Below are 20,391 nucleotides of genomic sequence, written 5' to 3' on the forward strand. Positions count from 1 at the left end.
TTTCATCAGGAATGCCCTAGTACAAGGGTTTGTAACCTGTCATGTGTGGAAGTATATAACTTTCAGGAGAACATTGTCTCTCTTTCACAAAGCAAGTTCTGTGTCTTTCCTCTCTATCGTTCTTTTTATATTCTGAAACTGTATTATATATAGTAGCTAGCATTTATATAGTACTTTAAGGTTTGCAAAGCCTTTTGCAAATATTAATCTCGTTTGACCCTGAACAACGGTCCCGTAAGATAATCGCTGTTATTATCCCCAGGTCACTTGAAGAAACTGAGACTGAGGTGAAGTTGTCCAACAGCCACACTGCTCCTAAGTATATGAGGCAGTTTTTTGAATTCAGATCTTCTTGATTCCAAGGGCAGCAGTCTATCTACTGTGCCACGTAATTGCCCGGCAATAATATGCTCCGTTTGTTCATTCTTATTCACAGCATTCATCTCCAGATGAGGTTTAAACCTCCAGTATTTAAGCTAAGAAGCGAAGTACATAAATACACTCAACTATAGCTTTGTTTTTTTCCCCAGTGATGGTAATTTTTGTAAAGGGAATTTTGGTAAAGGGAAAACTTTAAAGGAGAGAGATGAATCTGTCTTAGCTTTTTTCTTCTAAAATCAAAATACAAAACTAATTTGCATTTTTTCCAGTGTTTTTGTGCAAAATCTTTTCTTCTCTTTATTTTTTGGGGGAGGTAGGGATTGATGTTTGCTTTTCTTCACTGAAGTCTACCTTATTTTCTTAAAGTTCCAAAAGAATTGAAAAATTAAGTCAGTTTTGTTTATAGAGTGTTGGTTTGTCTACTGAGTGCTTATGATAAAACATTATACAAAATTTGATGAACTTCTGTTTTCGACTTACAATTCCCAGAGAAATGTTAGGGGAAAAGAGATTCTTAGACCTAATAATGTAGCTTTCTGCTTACCAAACTGAATCTTGCCTTCTCACTACTGAGACTTGTTTTGTGATTTTTAGGAACCATCAGCTTATTCCTTGGAGCTGCTGGCATTTGGAAGAGTTTAGATTGTAGCTTGTTGGCATATTCTAGAGCATACAACATTGTATATTTGCCGAAAATGCTCTGTTGTATGTATAAAAACAAAATTATTGAGGATTCTTAGAACTATTGGAATTGTCAGCTTTTTGGGTTACTCTGGCACATCTTCCTGTTCCTTATTAGAATTGATTTTTTTGAATTTTATAAACATTAAATTTCTCTTGTAAATTTAAGAAAAGCTTAGTGGAAGACTAACTGGTGTATTTTGAATATCTTAAAAAGTGTCTAATTAGCAGAATAGTTATTGAATGCTGTTACTAATTAAGCAATTCTTTTGAGAAAAAGAATTGAGAATATAACTTGTACTATTATTTTCAAATCATTCAGGTGATTTCTTTTATTGATATTTTATTTTTATATTTGATTTTTATTGAGATTGATATTTTCATTAGTCAAGTTTCAAATGATGTCAATGATTAGAGATTAAAATTGGCTATTGTAATTTTTTTCATAATTTGTTAGGGAATAAAGTAGGGGGAAGTCTGGTAAACAGCCAGCACATTTTATGATCTTAGGAGTTTTACTTGCCAAGAAAATTTGATTGTTAGAGGAAAAATGACAGTGCTGGCAAAAGATGTTCCTTCCCATTCTTTTATAATGCACTTTCCTTTTATCTAAGCAGAGTACTGTTGATGATAATGTAGCAGTGAAAATTTTTTAAGAGTAACCTAATACATCATTTTGACTTAGCCAAAATGAAGAAACTGAAGAGTCTCACTTGAAAAACACATCATAGTGATTTATGGAGGTAATTTGAGAGCTATTCATTTCTACATAATCTACTCAGGCTTTCTTTTTAATGTGTATCATTAGAATACAGAGGCAGTTTTTTGAGTTGCTATATTTTTAGTTAACTCTAGTTCAGTGAATTTTTCTTCCACATGGACTTGAACATATATAAATTCAGAGTTAATAATTTAGATGGTTGCATGCAGTACTAAGAAATCAGTTTTTAAGCAATATGCAGTCTATAGTATACCCCAGATAATAAAATAGCTTCTGTTGTTTCTCCATTTATCTCTGATAAAATATTTTCCATGACCCTTGCTCCTGCTTCCTGTATTTTATCCTTTAAAGTACTATGTTATGACCCTCACTCTTTAACCTACTCCTTTTCTTTTGAATAAAGTATACCTACCTATCCTGAGACATTTTTCATTCATGGGTTTCATCCCACCAAATTTCTGATACTTTTGAAGTTGGGCATTTCTTTGCAGACATTTGAGGCCATGGGTTTTATAAATTTATGAAGTGCTAATATGCATTTTAATTTGAAAGGGAGTGTAGTTTGTAAAGTAAATCTATGATTTCACCACCATGCAGAAAATTTTGACAATTCTTTTTTCTTTATGTTGCTTTCCTGGGCAAGTGTATGGGTCTAAATGTTTTACTTGATTAGCTTAGTCTATAGTGGCAGGATCACTTAATGTGTAAAAGTGATGTTTAAAAGAGAATTGAGCAACCTAGGTTTTCTTCTGATTATATGAATAATACCAAACTATTTTTTTAACACATAATTTATCTGAAAACAGTTATAGAGGTGGTGGTTATTGTTTTTTCCATTTAGCATTAATGGCAAAATGTCTTTGAAAAATGAGGCAGCTGGGTGTCATCGTGGTTAGTTTCATCCTGGAATCAGTACTTTCCTCCCCCATTTAGGAATGCTTTTAATGTTATCATTTTTTTAAAAATTTCCTCAAAGTACACAACATAAAGTGTAGTTAAAGAAAATGTTTTGTAAGGTGGAAAAAATTATTCTTACTACATGAAATCTTCCAAAACAGCTGTCATTTAAGCATCATTACCTTTTGCTTTTTCATAGGAAATGGACTTTTCTGCTCTTTTGATCACTCACTATGGTGTATGTGGTGGTACTTTACTAGTTGTTTTTACATACATGATTTGAGAAATTATATCAAAATATTCAGATTTATCTGTTTCTCTATTCCTTTAGGATTTTTTCCCGTTCCTGGATAAAGATGGCAGCCAATAAAGCAATTCTGAATAGACTGGAACAAAAGGGCGCGGAGGCTGATCAAGTTATTGAATATCTTAAGCAGCAAGTTGCTCTACTAAAGGAGAAAGCAAGTAAGGAAATTTAAAAAAAAATTTCTGAATAGGTGTTTAAAATCAGAATTATGTAGTAAAATGCATATATTGATGGAAGAGAAAAAGATATTATGGATAAGTAACTTCTCAAAAATGACTTGGCTGTACATTTTAATTTGTATTTTGTAATGGCATTTAAGACTAATAGTGGCTCAGAGGTATGTGTTGGTTGCACAACCAATAGAAATATTCCTAGGTGTACACTGAATAATACTGAGCCATCAGTGGGTGAAGATTTAAAATTGCATAATTTTCAGATGAAAGAGTGTGGGTAGGGTTGAGCAAGAGCAGGCGTCTGTCCTTCATTATATGTGGAAAAGGCTACATAGTTTTATGGAAATTTAAGGTAATGTTTGAAGTAAAGAAAAATATTTGATTGATTATTAAATGATATTTTCCTGCTTTAGTCAAGGGAGTTTCCTCACCAACAGTCCCCTACAGCAAAGAAGTCACAGGTCAGGTTCTAAAATAATACCATACTAATAAACAGCAGTGTGTTACAGTGGATAAAGTGCTGGCCATGGAGTCAGGAAGACCAGGGTTCAAGTCCTGTCTTTGATACATGTTATCTGTGAGACCATGGCTAGTCTCTACCCTCTCAGTGCCCCCAGACACCTTTCCAGCACTGTATATTTCAGCTGAAAAATGCATCTGAATCTCTGGGGGTATTTTCCCCACAAATTTGCATCTTTCCTAACAAATCAAATGGCAGTTTAAGATTCTTCTTCTACCCCCAAAAGAATTATACTAAGGTTTCATATATTTATGGAATATTTATAAATTTTATTATTTTCATTGAAATTTCATTGTGTCATGCTAATTTTTTTTTGTCTGAACATAGGATATATTAAAAAGCCTGAAAACTTCAATTTCTTCCCTTAGAAGTTTCTTTTAGGCAAATATTCCCCAAACCCTCTCAAATTGGAATCACTTCATAATATATCCATACTTGCATGTATATATGTATTTTCATGCGTGTGTGAAAATATCACCAAATCATTTAAAAGTCTTTTTCGAGTAACTTTAAAAATTATATATTTAAACTTTTCCCCAGTTTGAAGGTGTCATCTGAAAGATTAACATTACTGTCCATTAAACTTAAATAGTTCTTTTTACAATAATATGATTTAGTTAATATGGCTCCTGTGGTCTCTCAAAATAGTTTTCGTTGTTGTTATTCAGTTGTTTTTCAGTCATGTCTGACTCTTCATGACCCATTTGGGGTTTTCTTGGCAAAGGCACTGGAGTGGTTTGCCATTTCCTTCTCCAATTCATTTTACAGATGAGGAAACTGAGACAGAGTTACGTGACTTAGCCAGGTTCAGACAGGTAGTGTCTGAGGCCAGATTTGAACTCAAGAAGACGAGTCTTCCCGACTCTAGGCCCAGACCTCTAACCGCTATACCACCTAGCAGCCCCTAGTTTTCTAGCCCTAGCTAAAAAACTTAGAAGAAAATAACTATATGGCTTTTAATGTTGGTGAGTATCAGTTTCTTCATTTTTTTAATCTGAGGTTGAGGACAGGAGTGGATTAGAGCATTACTAAGGCTCTGACTCATTCTAAAATGCTGTAATTATGTTTTGAAAGGATGGCTTGATGTCATAAGTGTAGACTTTTCTTCCCCATAGAGATTGTAGGGGTCTACTTGGTTAGATTGGCAGTGTTGTACAGTGGATAGAGTCAGACTCCTGGGCTGGGCAATGATGGGCAAGTCACTTTGGTTTTATGAACCTATGTTTGCTCAGGTCATTTTGTGAATTCACAAAAGCCTTGGCACATGCTGTAAATGGAAAGTCGTTGATAGGGTGGAGCCAAGATGGCAGAGTAAAGTCAGGAAATCACAGAGCTCTCCTAAATTCCCCTCCAAACAACCTTAAAATAATGTCTCAAAACAAATTCTAGAACCACAAAACCAACAAAAAGAGGATGAAACAATTTTTCAGCCCAAGACAGCTTAGAAGGTGAGCAGGAAAAATCTTTCTCACTGGGGTGAGAGTGACGTATAGTCCAGCACAGGCTGGACAGTCCTAGCAAGCCAACACCAGGCCTTTGGGGGGCAACTGAATTTGCAGCAGTTGTTCTTAGCTTGCAGATGGTAAGGGAGTAGGAAAACTGATCAGGAGATTACAGGGGACCTTTTGCTGGTTCTGGATGGAGGACTCTTATATTGCTCATAAGCAGCTCTGAGTCACAGTCCTAGGAGGAGTAGGGGCACTAGCACACAAATCAGCACACCTATCTAACAAAACCGAGTATAACCCTTCGGGAGGAAAAATGGATATTCAATGAAATAGAGGACTTTCAAGGATTCCTGATCAAAGCTGAATAGAAAATTTGACTTTCAAATGCAAGACTCAAGAAAAGTATAAAAAGTTAAACAGGAAAGAGAAATCGTAGGGAATTTAATAAAGTTCAACTGTTTACATTCCCACATGGGAAGATGATACATATAACTCCTAAGAACTTTCTCATTATTAGGGCCTTGAGAAGGAGTGTACATAGACGGCATGAGTATGAGTTGACTATGATGGGTTGATATCCAAAAAAATCAAATTAAGGGATGAGAAAGAGTTATGCACTGGAAGAGGGGGAAAGGGAGAGATAGAATGGGGTAGATTATTTCACATAAAAGAGGCACAAAAGTGTTTTTATAGTGGAGAGGAAGAATGGGGAGTTGATGGGTAACACTTGAACCTTACTCTCTTCAAAATTGGCTCAGGAATGACACTCAGTTGGGTATAAATTTTTCTCTTACTCTATAGGGAAGTAGGAGGGTAGGAGGATAGAAAAGGTGAGGGGGTGGGGAGCAGGGCCCTGATAGGAGGGAAGGCAGATTGGGGTAGGCAGAGGTCAGAACACTAGCACACTGATCACACTTCCAAAGTGGAAGGGAACACTTGTGGTTGCTCACAGAGAAGAGGACAGGCCAGGAGAGCAGTAACCACGCTTCTCCTTAGATCATTCTATCTTGGAAGAACTGAAAAAGAAACTGAGAAGAATCTCTGAAAACAGCAGGACAAAAAATGTGAAGCTTGGGATGATGACTCCTCCACCTAGGAGCAGAGCTCAACTTTAACATAAAATTAAAAGTCAAGAAATAAGCTGGGAAATGAGCAAACAGTTTAAAAAAAAAAAACCTGACCATAGAAAATTACTATGGTGACAGGGAAGGTGAAAACACAAACTTAGAAGAAAAGAAAGTCAAAACTGGCACACCCAAAGCCTTAGAGAAAAATGTGAATTGATTTTAGGCTCAAAAAGAATTCCTAGAAGTGATCAAAAAGGATTTTAAAAATCGAAGAAGAGGAAAAAATGGGAAAAGAAATGATGGTGATGCATGAAAATAATGGAAAAAAGTGTCAATAGTTTCATAAAGAAGATATAAAAATTCACTAAAGAGAACTTAAAAACAAGAATTGGCCAAATAGAAAAAGATATACAAAAATTCACTGAAGATAAGAACTCTTTAATATTAGGATTGGTCAGATGTTCAGAAATTCCCTGAAGAAAATAACTTTAAAAAATTAGAATTGGATAAGTGGAAGCTAATGACTCCATGAGCTATCAAGAAACAACAGAACAAAATCAAAAGAATGAAAAAATAGAAGAAAATATGAAATATCTCATTGGAAAAACAGTCGGCATGGAAAACAGATCCAGGAGAGATGATTTAAGAATTATTGGACTACTTGAAAGTTGTGATCAAAGAAAGAGTCCAGACATCATCTTTCAAGAAATTACCAAAGAAAATTGCCCTGATGTTCTAGAACCAGAGAGTAAAATAATAATTGAAAGAATCCACTAATCAACCTCATGAAAGAGATCCCAAATGAAAACTCCCAAATTCCTGAGCTCCCAGTCAAGGAGAAAGAAACAATTCAAATATTGTGAATCCACAGTCAGGATAACACAAGATTTAGCAGCTTTTGCATTAAAGGATTGGAGGGCTTAGAATATGGTATTTCAGAGGGCAAAGGAGCTATGATTACATCAAAAAATCATCTGTCTAACAAAACCAAGTATAATCCTTCGGGGGGAAAAATGAATATTCAATGAAATAGAGGACTTTCAAGGATTCCTGATCAAAGCTGAATAGAAAATTTGACTTTCAAATGCAAGACTCAAGAAAAGTACAAAAAGTTAAACAGGAAAGAGAAATCATAGGGAATTTAATAAAGTTCAACTGTTTACATTCCCACATGGGAAGATGATACATATAACTCCTAAGAACTTTCTCATTATTAGGGCCTTGAGAAGGAGTATACATAGACGGCATGAGTATGAGTTGACTATGATGGGTTGATATCCAAAAAAATCAAATTAAGGGATGAGAAAGAGTTATGCACTGGAAGAGGGGGAAAGGGAGAGATAGAATGGGGTAAATTATTTCACATAAAAGAGGCACAAAAGTGTTTTTATAGTGGAGAGGAAGAATGGGGAGTTGGTGGGTAACACTTGAACCTTACTCTCTTCAAAATTGGCTCAGGAATGACACTCAGTTGGGTATAAATTTTTCTCTTACTCTATAGGGAAGTAGGAGGGTAGGAGGATAGAAAAGGTGAGGGGTGGGGAGCAGGACCCTGATAGGAGGGAAGGCAGAGGTCAGAAGCAAAACAATTTTGAGTAGGAATAGGGTGAAAGGAGAAAGAGATAAATGGGGAAAAAAAAATAGGATGGAGGGAAATACACAGTCAGTAATCATAACTGTGAGAAAATGTTTACAGCAAGTTTCTCTGATAAAGGCTTCATTTCTCAAATATATAGAGGACAGAGTCAAATTTATAAGAATACCAGTCATTCCCCAATTGATAAGTGGTCAAAGAATATGAGCATGCAGTTTTCAGATGGAGAAATTAAAGCTATCTATAGTCATATGAACAAATGTTCCAAATCACTATTGATTAGAAAAATCCAAATGAAAACAACTCTAAGGTACCACTTCGCACCTAACAGATTGGCTAATATGACAGAAAAGGGAAATAACTAATATTGGAGGGGATGTAGGAAAATTGGGACACTAAAGTTCTGTTGGTGGTGTTGTGAATTCATCCAGCCATTCTGGAAAACAATTTGGAACTATATCCAAAGGTCTGGTGTACTGCATACATACCCTTTGACTCGGCACTACCACTACTAGGTCTGTATCCCAAACAGATTTAAAAACAAAAGGAAAAGGACTCATGTACAAAAATAGTTATTGTTGTTGTTCAGTCATTTCAGTTATGTCTGACTTTTTGTGATCCCATTTGGGGTTTTCTTGGCAAAGGTACTGGAGTGGTTTGCCATTTCCTTCTCTAGCTCATTTTGCAGAGGAGAAAACTGAGGCAAACAGGGTTAAGTGTCTTGGCCAGGGTCACACAGTTAGTAAGTGTCTGAGGTTAGATTTGAATTCAGGTAAATGAGTCTTCATGACTTCAAGCTCAATACTCTATCCACGGTGCCTCCTAGCACCCCTTCCCCCTCAAAAAAGAAACATAGCAGCTATTTTTGTTGGAAATTGAGAGAGTGCCCTTGTGGTATATGATTGTGATGGAATACTATTGTGCTCTTAGAAAGGACAACTAGGATGCTTTCAGAAAAACTTGGACTTACCTGAACTGATGCAAAATGAAGTGAACAGAAGCAGTTGAACAGTGTATATGGTAGTAGCAATATTGCACAAGGATCAACTGTGAAAGACTTAGGTATTCTCAGCAGGACAATTCCTAAAGACTTAGGATGAAAGAATACTATCTGCCCCCAGAGAAAGAACTGATGTAGTCTGAATGCAAATGGAAACTTACTTTTTAAACTTTATTCTTCTTTGTTTAAAAAAAAATTTTTTTTGGTCTGTGTTTTCTTTCATAACATGACTAATATGAAACTCCGTTTTGCATGACTGCACATGTCTATATCAAATTGCTTGCCAAAACAGGGAAGGGTTAGGAGGGAGAGAATTTGGAAGTTTCTAATTTTTAAAAACGAGTGTTAGAGTGTTTTTACATATAATTGGGAAAAATAAAATATTTGTTAAAAAGTCATTGGTAGCTGATAGGGAAATATCTTTTAAAATATCTTAGTGGAATGTGATGGACAGAAGGAAGGAGTCTCCTAGGGAATGCTAATTAGGTACCACAATATTACAGCAGCTCCCTCTATTAAGATAAGGGAGCCCAGGAAAGGTTGTTTCTTTATTAGGCTTCATGATGAAGATGTTATTTCATTCATTTTTAGAAGTGTAATATACTTTTAATACCTGCCTCTCCTTCAGTCTTTTTGTGTTCTCTGCCTTTTCTCTACTCTTATGAAAATGACATGCTAGTCTATTTTCTTATGATAGCAACAAGGGGAAAAATGGGTGATTTTGTTTTCTATTTCAGCCACTTTAGAGAAGCCAGAGTAATGACTTATAAACAAATTTTTTTTTTACTGTTAACTTTAGCACAATCTTTTTGTTTTTATCAGCCATTTACCTTTTTTTAAAGCAATGTTAACAGAAAGGAATGGGTCAGTCATTTAATCAGTGGATTTTATTCTACTTCCTGCAATTATATTATTTCTTAAATTGTTTAACAAAATGCAGTTTTAAGAAATTCTGGTGTATCTAATTGAATTGATCAATTTTAGTTTTGCAGGCAACTCTCAGAGAAGAGAAGAAACTTCGTGTTGAAAATGCTAAACTGAAGAAGGAAATTGAAGGACTTAAGCAGGAGCTCATCCAGGCAGAAATTCGCAATGGAGGTGATTAAAATAGAAACATGAAAATTTATGTCCAGCTTCCTTCTGTTCACATTTCATGTTCACAACTGTGTTGTTTAGTACTTAGAATTAAATTTTTTTTTTAAAAAATAAAGTTGCAGTTTTACTTAAATTATAGTAGAAATTTCAAGGTGAAATTATCATTGCTAAATAAACTGAAATTGTTTCTGATGTGACTAGAGTGATAGGCATTTCCTTAGGACAAATAAAAACAAGTGCAAAGGAGTTGTTTACATCTTGAGTGTCTATTAAATACTCAAATACTCTCTGATAGCTTCAGACACAAGATGTTTTAATTTTTACCCTTTGCCACAGATACTCAAATGTTTAATTTTCAGGCTTTCTGTATGTATGTATAAATAGTATAAAAAGAGCCAGTCTTTTCATTTAAATTGTCTTGTCAATTTAGTTTACAAACAGTAGTAGATACAACCTCATTATTTAAAAAACAACAACGAAACCTTTCTTTGAGAGTACCCTGCCTCAAGAAACTTTTAGGAAAAGTGCCCCAGGTTGAATAGTAGCCACAATTTTGACCCTGTCTCATTCCCTTGGGGCATTAAGTACTTTTCCATGTTTGCTAAAGTTATAAGAATGTTATATTAAGTTGCAGGTTAAAGACACATTAAGGCCCCGAATGCTATTTTAAATGACAGAGTTTATGTTTTCTTAGCATATTTCTTTGTAGCATAGAAAGAACTTGAAGTGTGTGGATTTCTACTCTTTGCTGCTTGTCAGATACTATTGTGTAGTCCATGCAGTATTTTGGTTTAGTTGTGAATTTGAGATTGGGAGCAGGACTTAATTGTTTAATCAGTCCTCTGATTTTACTGAGAAAGAAGCTGAGGTCTGGAGAGCTGAGAGTGTCCTGCCCCCTAGGTCATGTGGGTTATTGATTCCAGGACCAGAACTAGACTTCTGACCTTCCTGTTCTCAAAATTACATTTACTTTTCAAGTTTAATATCTTTCAGGAATTTAAAATAACTGAAATAAAAGACATGGAAAGAATATGCTTTAAAAAAAACTTTTAAAAAATTATGAATTCCCATGTTGTAAGAAAACCTGGTGATACTGTACAGAATGAGTACACTGTGTTGGGAATTGTAAAATTACATTTAGCTGTGGAGTAAATGTGCACTCTATACTTATTTGTAAATATGAACTGAGAAAAAAGGGGAGCTGTTTTTACCAATTCCAAAAAATTATATATCTCTTTGGATAAAATTTTAATAATATTTGCCATTTTCTATACATTTTATTGGTGATTTGGATTTCTTTTTGTTTTTATAGGAGTAATTACTCTGTTGCTTGAAGAGCTGTTAGGGATGTGAAATGATAGGATATTGATTAACTTGGTAGAAAGATATCTGACCTTTCAAGGTAGTTAGCTTCAGCAACACCAGCTACTTAAAAACTGGTCAGCTTAGTTTAAAAATACTAATTTTAAAAGTATTAATAACAAATATTTCAGGATTTTTCTCTGCCTTGAACTGATAACCTCAGATCCTCTTATATTAAATTAATAACTAGGAAATATAAAATAACTTTTTATTACTGTCAGTGGTTACCAGCACAGCATTATGGAGAAACATTACAAATTGCATTTAAATATGTAATGTTACCCAAGTAGTTCACTGTATTTACTGCATAGAAATATCTTGGTAAGGATAATATACTTATTAAGTTGAATGACTAATAAATGTATTATCATTCCTTTAACATCTTACTTATCCCTTCCTTCATTTCCCATGCTGGGAAATTGAATGGTACAAGAGATAGAGCATTGAACCTTAGAATTGGTAAACCTGGGTTTGTGTCTTGTCACAAATTTACTAGTTATATGATCACTGAAAGATTACTTAATCTCTCAAAGTTTCAGATTCCTTGTCTTTTAAAATTAAAATAATAATTCTTCCACTTCCTACCTCACAAGGCAGTTGTGATGGAAAGCACTTTAGAAACCTTAAAGTACAGTGTAGTTAGTAGTGGGAGTATTATTACTTCTTGCTTAATATACCTGGAGGTGCTGTGAACTGTAAAGCCAGTTTCCTGGGGATATTTTGGAGTTTGTATATGTTTATTTTAAAAGTACTTAGGCCTGCTTTTAGAGAAGGAAGCATCAAAATCAAGGAATTTGATTAAGTTTAACAGCATTGTTAAGGCTTTAATGTGTGCCAGAGACTGTGGATGTAAATAACAAAACAAAACGCAAAAAGGGAGGTTTCATTTCTTCAAGCAATAGGAAATATAAACTTAAAGGAACTTTTGGCTTTACATATTTCCCATGAACCTGGAGAGTTTGATCAGCTCTCTATATTGGAAGGGGTCAACTCCAAAAAATAGTCACTCTACATCCCAATCGATAGCCCCCTCAACACTTGAGAACTTTGGTGTTTATAACATCGAATTACAGTCATAGAACAAACCACTAAACTTGACTGGCTATAGCTACATCTCAGCACTTTTCCTTTGCTCAGTCCTTCCAAATCCCAAAGGCACCTGTCACCTGAATTACATAAAGTCCTTGATTATATCTGTGTTGATGTAATCAGGTGTGTGGGTAGGAATTTTGCTAATATCAGTAGCCCCCTGCATCTCATAAAGGAAGTTCCCTTTACCAGAAAATAACTATTTATAGATGCTCTTTCCTCTAAATCACTACAACAGCATTTAGGAGTAGGAAATGTATTTTATTTAACTTTCCCCATACATCCAAATTTGACCTCCATACAGCCACATAAAATTATACAGAAATGATGAAGGAAAAAAAAGCCTCAAATGGCTACTAAGTATTTTTTCTTGGAAAAAAAAAATTTTGTATCAGCATGTCTACAAAAGCTTGAGAATGGAGTGACCTTAGTAGAATTTTATGATGTATATTTGTTAAAATAGAAACATTTGAAATCCTATTTTCTTCTCTAGTTGATGCTTGTGAAGTAGCGTATCTAGACTTTGAATCTGCCATCTAGTGGCTACTTAAACATATTTTCAAGTCCATAGTTTCAACCTCATAGTCAAAATTACTGAGTAATCGATGTAACCAATAAAGTATAGTAGATTTCAGGCATTTTTCTTTTCAGTTCCTATTTCTCAACAGCATTGTTCTGCCCAGGGTAAGATTGTCTTTCATTTTCTTATCTCTGATACCATCTTTTTTTCCTTTGGATTAATAGATAATATGCTAAGCATAATTGCTTTCTTTTTTCCTGTCTCTGTCAGAAAAGGTAGATTTTGCTATTGTCCTTTGACATAGCTCAAATTTAAACTTCGTGCTATTTACCTTCCCACATAATTGTCTGTCCATTGCTTTCGTACTGATTGTTATTGCAAAACAGTGTCGGTCAGAGAATCCTTATATTGGCTTTGCCTTTTAGTGATTTTGAGCAGTCTTTCATTTGAGATATATGATGATGGATATCCTCCAGGAGAGATGTAAGAAGGTGTTGATACATGTAACCACATGTATTAAAGAGTGTTTCTTGGGGAGGGAAAAATAATTTCCTCTGCTATATTTGAAGTCTCAAAACTGAGCATACTTTTAGTACTTAAAACAATGATAGTTCATTTTTGTATAGGATTTAAAGGTCTGTTCAGCCATTTCAGAACAAGATGAGCAAACTAAAACTTGAAAAAGTCAAATTTTTTTTGAGGACACACATCTAATAAATGTAGGACCTAATATTTGAACCCATGTCTGCTGACTCAAATATAGCATTCTTTTTACTGTATTATGCTACCTTTCAAAATAATCCATAATTTTACATTTATAGATCCTGAAACTATTTTTATTGAGTATTACTGTAAAATAGGTTGAGGATTGGGTTTTGGTTTTTTTTGTTTGTTTTTTGCTGCTGCAGTATAGGACAGCATACAAAGATAAATTGAAATTCTACAGAGTATGGTTGTATTTCACCTTTTTTACTTTTAGAAATATTTTGCCAAGTAAACAGCCATGGACCGCAGATTTTATGGTACAAATTTGATGTGGGGGGGGGGGTGAGGTGGCGTGTGAAATACACATACACATTTTTAATAAGGCATTACATAAGGAATATTATTTGATTAGCTACATATTCAGTTTTTGGTTTAGAAAATAATAGTCACCTGACCCCTGAGATAATGCATGCTTTCTGGTATTTGGGTTTTATTGTTGTTTCATTTTTAAATGAGTCTGATTTCCTTTAAATATCTTTTAACCTATTTAAAAAGTAGGAATTCTTTAAAGTATCATTTTTGCTCACTGTTCCTCATGCAGCAATGGCTGCATGTTATAGACCATGCTAACGTAATCCTGTCTGTAGAATAATTGTGCAGACATTACCCTAATATTCTAATTGTCTAGCAGTGAACAATTATTAGTTTTAATCCAGGTAAACGGTAATCTGTTTTAGTAGAGGTGTGTGTGTTTTTTGTTTTTTGGTTTTTTTTTTTAACAATAATTGGACAAATGAGTCATGTTATAAAATTTTCATTAGCTTGAAATCTTGTCCACACAGAATATAGATGTGCGCCGAAGTAGTATGTTTGTTTTAGAAGTATAAGTGTGAATGTAACCTTTCTATTTATTTCCTCCATTCTTAGAAAGTAGTGGTTAGGTAGTCATGAATAAATGACTTCTTTACATAAAAAAATTAATATAACTTAAATATATATTCTTATTTTTTTGTGTTCTGTATTAGGCAACTAAATGGTACTACAGTGGATAGAATTCTGAGGCTGGTCAGGAAGACCCAAGTTTAAATGTGACCTCACACCCTACTTGCTGTATGACCTTGGGCGGGTCACTTAATCGCGACTTATCTCAGTTTCTTCAGTTGTAAAATGAGAATGAACTGCCCTGGGTTGTGAGATGCAAATGAAATAATAATTGTAAAGTACTTAGCCCAGGACTTTGCACATAGTAGGTACTATATACATGCTAGCCGTCATTACTACTGTTTCTTGTTTGAACATTTTATATTTCAATATTCTCTTGTAGTGAAACAAATACCAATTTCATCTGGTCCATCAGTTCAAGCTAATTCTACATCCATAGCTTCTGAAAATTTAATACAGTCAGTATCTGCTCCAGTCTTGTCTTCTGGTACCAAAGGGGAAGAAGAAGAAGAAGAAAAGAGAAAGAAAGAAAATTCAGAAAAAAAAGGTATTTTCACATTTGAAACTTGTTAGTTTCTCAACAGTTGTCAAATACATTCAAGCATAGTTTAATTTAAAAAATAAAAGAAACAGAAAAATATAGATGCATGTTATACTTGGCACCACAATTTTTTTTTTTTACTTTAAGCAATTTTATTACACAAAGGTTGTCTCATGATTGAATGTGTCTGTATTTTGTACATGATTTTAATTAGTTTTCATCTGTACAAAAAGGCTATTTACTTTTCTTTTAGTGATGAAAAACACTAAAGTTCTGATACATCAAAATAATAGTAAAAATCTCTCGTTGCTTTAAGTTGGAAGCAGAGTATTAATACATGGATCTTGTGCCAGTATTGGGAATGTACAGACGAATATCTTTTTTTCTTTTTTTAATACAAATTTATCTGTAGGTACAGATAATGCAGCAATAAACCATCACTTATTTTGTCAACTGAAACGAGTTACTGATGCTTAATAGTGATTTTCTTAAAACATTAGCCTTTACTTCAGTCACTCTCTTCACCTGATTTTTCTGAATTTCTCCAGTGAGATTGCTGCCTTGAGTTTAATATGCATCACAGTGCCTAGTGATAAAATACTGTTCTAGGAAAGTGGAACATGCAGTATATCTCCCATCCATCCAATCAGTCGTCCTATGCTACATTCCTTCTCTTCTTGAGGAATTTCCAAGATGACAACTTCTGCTGTCCTTACCCAAAACTCTACACCAGTAACATCCAGCAAAGTAGTTCTTAAACCCTTAGTTCAATTCTTAGCACCAATTTCCAAGTAGAATTTGCTTATTGGGCTTCAGTATCACTTTGAAAAAGGAAGTTTGTCTGATTTATTCCAGCATAGCCAGGGTTCATGTCATTTTGGTTTAATTCACTCTGTACTTTTAAAGTGCCTACACAGTACAAGGTTCCAGAAATATAATGATGAAACTGTTATACCGTGACTTTAAGAAGCTCTAATAAGGGAAAACAGTATGAACTCAGATACATCAATAGTAAATAATATTCAAAGTAATTTGAGGGGTTGGGGAGGAACTTTTAACTACTGGGAGGATAAAGTTAGGACTCAGGTAGGAGTTGATACTTGAACTGAGCCTTTATTTTTATATCTCCTTTTTAACAGCTCTGGTCATAATAAAAAATAAATAAATTTTTAATTAAAAAAAATAACCTAAATTTGTGGTGAACCTAGTCATTATTGTATGACTTCTCCAAGGGTAGTCATGCAGGTCAACCTGGGTTGAAGTTTGTAATGGGATAAGAGGTGATAAGTGAAGGGAGCAAAGGACTCAAGTATAGAAGACAGACAAGTAAGGATCCTGCACCTGTGATTTCATTGGCCTGTGCGACCTTTGTTTGGTCTTGTGTGAAATTTAACAGGTAAAAGTATTAAGTTTTGTATTTGGGTTTTAAATATAACTTCAGGTAGAGATATAGATATAGATATAGATATATATATATACACACACACACACACACACATATATATATACACACATACATACATACACACACACACATACATATATATATATATATATTCTGTATTAAATGCTGTAAGTGCAAGGGTTTTAGTAGGTTAGTTTCAGTATGAGTTAAGTATGACACAGTATCTAAAAAATCCTTATAGTCTTAAGGAGGAATCTGATGTTTAAACAAGGGAAGTTATAGGCCCCTCTCTGTTTTGCCCCCAGAACTGATTTCAAGTATTTTGTTCATTTCTGGGTGCCACATTTTAGAACATTGAACTAGAAGACAACCAGGATGAATAAGGGACTAGAAATTAGGCCATTTGAGGATCAGTTGATGGAACTGAGGAAATTTAGTCCAAAGGACAAGCAAACATGACAGGACTTTTCATGTATTTGAAAGGCTGTCATTTAAAGAGAGATTAGAACTCATACTCTTGAACTCAGAGGGCAGAGCTAGTAGTAACAGTGAAAAGTTATGGAGAAATAGTTCAGTATAAAAACTTCTTAACATCAGCTGTTTTGAAAGTTAATCTGTTAATTCCCATTTTTTATTTACTCAGTATTTCCAAATATATATCTACTTTTTTTTACCTAGCATACCAGGAATTATAATAAACAGTTGCCTGATAAGGAATATTTTGAGATTTAAAAGATAATTTTGTAATACTTTGAAATATTGTCTTAAGGCATAAGAAAAAGCTTTCCATATTTAAAATCGGTTAATTCTGGCCAAAAATGTTATTTAATGTTATGTTTTCTAACTAGGGAAAGGGTTTTTCAGAGTTTAGAAAAATTTATGTTTACATGTTTTTTACACCTATATTCATACATATTATGTGTGTGTCCATCTAATTATTATTGTGAGATCCACATTGTTGAGATAGAAAAAAAATATGGAATTCATATATGTTAATTAAAATGTTACTGAATTTTATTCCAGTAAATCAATTATGAACTTTTCATTTTCAAATCAGAGGATGTATTTTTAAGTATCAAATTATTTATAACTCCAATAAGAAAGTTTATAGAAAAAGAAAAATCTATACTGTGACCTATTTCACACCACAACATCTTACTCTTCCTTTGATGTGCTTGTTTTGAAGCTAACTTCAAAAAGTAATGAGCTAAATATTTTTAAGACCTTGAAATTGATATATACAAATTTGATAGAGGAATAGTCTTCAGTTGTGTTCTCCAAATCACTAAGAAGAGAAGGAAGAAGCTAAAGTTGAGGGTACGCTTCAGGCAGCACATAAGTGTATTCCTGTTTTATGAAGTAATTTGGATACACAAGAAGTATATATGCAGTAGGTCCTTGTCAACCGGAAGCTTACTTTCTAGTTGAAGAAAATGTTGAGATATATATACTTAATTCAGTATAGCTACATTGTGTACTAATATGATAAAAGGCAAGTGCATTGTAATTACAAAATTGAAAAGTGTTTGAAAATTATTTTAAGTTTGTGGTAGTTAAAAAAAGAATATAGAGATTAGATAAGTGGTTATCAGGAGACAAGTTTTTCACAAGGTAGAAAAGTGACCTGATCTGGGCCTTAAGAAATGGGTTGAAAGAAATATCCATCTCACTCGGATAAAAGGGAAGCGCATTCCAGGATAGGAAGCTTCGCAGCAAGCCCCACCTCAGCAAACTAGCTGTAGATTCTGAGCTGCGGTGTGGTGGAGCAGGCACACACTAGCATCAGGACTCCCCAAGTGCCTTAGCATAGCCAGCGGACTTCAGCTACAAAAATCACCACATGCTTCAGTGTGGCTCCAGACAGGCAGGCATCCTTCAGCATCTGGACCTTTGCGTGCTTCAGTATTGCCCCAAGTGAGTGGTCATCCTCTAACAGATGAACAAAAAAGAACAAAAAAAGAATCTGGCCATAGAAAGTTATTATGGTGACAGGGAAGATCAAGACACAAACTCCGAAGAGGACAACAGTGTCAAAACCCCAAAGGAAAATGGGAAGTGGTCTCAAGCCCAGAAAGATCTCATGAAAGAGTTCTAAAAGGAGCTTAAAAATCATGTAAGAGAGGTAGAAGAAAAATTGGGAAGAGAAATGAGCATGATACAAGAGAATTATGGAAAAAAGACTCAATAGCTTGGAAAACTCCTTTAAAAATAGAATTGGCCAAATGGAAAAGAAAGTATGAAAGCTAATTGAGGAAAACAATACCTTAAAAGTTAAGAGTTGGGCAAGTAGAAGCTAATGACTCTGTGAAACATCATGAATCAATCAAATTCAAAAGAGAGGGGAAAAAATAGAAGAAAATGTAAAATACCTCATGGGGAAAACAGCTGACCTGGAAAATAGGTCCAGGAGAGACAATATCAGAATCATTGGACTACCTAAAGCCATAATCAAAAGGAGGACCTGGACAGCATCTTTCAAGAAATTATCAAGGAAAACTGCCCTGATGTCCTGGAACCAGAGTGCAGAATAGGCATTGAAAGAATCCACTGATCATCTTAGAAAAGAAATGCCAAAATAACCCCAAGGAACATTATAGCCAAATTTCAGAAGTATCAAGTCAGGAAGAAAATACTACAAGTGTCCAGAAAGAAACAATTCAATTATCGGGGAGTCACAATCAGGATCACACAGTACTTGGCAACTGCAACATTAAAGAATCGGAGGTCACGGAACATGATATTCTGGAGGGCAGAGGGCTAGGACTACAACCAAGAGTCATTTACCCAGCAAAATTAACCATCAAGGGGAAAAAATGGTTATTCAGTGAAATAGAAGAATTTCAGGCCTTCATAAGGAGAAAACCAGAGTTAACTGAAAATTTGACCTCCAATATCAAGACCCAAGAGAAGCATAAACAGGTAAAAAGGGAAAAGAAAACAGGGATTCAGTAGAGCTAAACTGTTTACATTCCTACACAGGAAGATGATAGTTGTAACTCTTAAAAACTATTATTACTAACAGTATAGATTTTATGGGTATAAGGTGAAAATGAAGGGATGAGAAAGAGGAATATAGTGGGTGCCAAAGGAAGGGAGAAGTAGAATGGGGAAAGTTATCCACATGAGGAGGCGAGGAAGATCTATTACAGTGGTAGGGAAGATGGGGGTGGGGGGCGATAGGCATTGCCTCAAAGAGGAAATAATATATACAATCAGATGAATATAGAAATCTATCTTACTGATAGGGAAGTAGGAGGGAAGGAGATTAAGTAAAGGGGGTGGGGCTGACAAGAGAGAACAGACTGGGGGAGGTGATAGAAGGAAAACACTGGTGAGGAGGGAAAAGGTGAAATGAGAGACAGGACAGACAGGAAAAAGAATAGGATGGAGGGAAATACACAGGTAGTAATCATAAATGTGAATATGAATTGGATGAACTCTCCCATTAAACAGAAACAGATATCAGAATGGATCAAAAACTAGAATCCTACAGTGTATTGGGTACGATGAACACACTTGAAGCAGAGAGACACAGAGTAAAAGAGGCTGGAGCAGAATCTATCATGCTTCAGCTGAAGTAAAAAAAAAAAGTAGGAGTAGCAATCCTGATGTTAGACAAAGTAAAAGAAAAATAGACCAATGAAAAGAGATAAGGAAGCAAAATACATCTTGCTAAAAGGTACCATAGACAATAAAGCAATCAGATTAGAAGAGTAAGGAATAGTCTACCCATCAGAGCTCTGAAAAGGGAAGAATTCATGACCAAACAAGAGATAGAGAGCGTTAGGAAATGGAGAAGAGATAATTTTGATCATATTAAATTGAAAAGCTTTTGTACAAACAAAACCAATACAACCAAGATTAGAAAGAAAGCAGGAAACCAGGAAACAATCTTTACAGCAAGTATCTCTGATAAAGGCCTCATTTCTCACATATACAGAGA

The 20,391-nt window shown here is 34.6% G+C and overlaps 1 protein-coding gene across 1 annotated transcript in view; it reads left to right on the top strand.

Annotated features, from left to right (window-relative positions):
* AIMP1 (aminoacyl tRNA synthetase complex interacting multifunctional protein 1) overlaps window positions 1–20,391 on the top strand; it is a 63,289-nt gene that overhangs the window by 14,154 nt on the left and 28,744 nt on the right. The window contains exons 2-4 of the mRNA XM_027837310.1: window positions 3,012–3,145; window positions 9,774–9,887; window positions 14,885–15,049. Coding sequence (XP_027693111.1) covers window positions 3,012–3,145; window positions 9,774–9,887; window positions 14,885–15,049 — 413 coding nt within the window. The remainder of the gene's footprint in view (window positions 1–3,011; window positions 3,146–9,773; window positions 9,888–14,884; window positions 15,050–20,391) is intronic.

The sequence above is a fragment of the Vombatus ursinus genome, unplaced genomic scaffold, assembly GCF_900497805.2.
Source record: "Vombatus ursinus unplaced genomic scaffold, bare-nosed wombat genome assembly UNPS02014821.1, whole genome shotgun sequence".
Taxonomy (NCBI): domain Eukaryota; kingdom Metazoa; phylum Chordata; class Mammalia; order Diprotodontia; family Vombatidae; genus Vombatus; species Vombatus ursinus.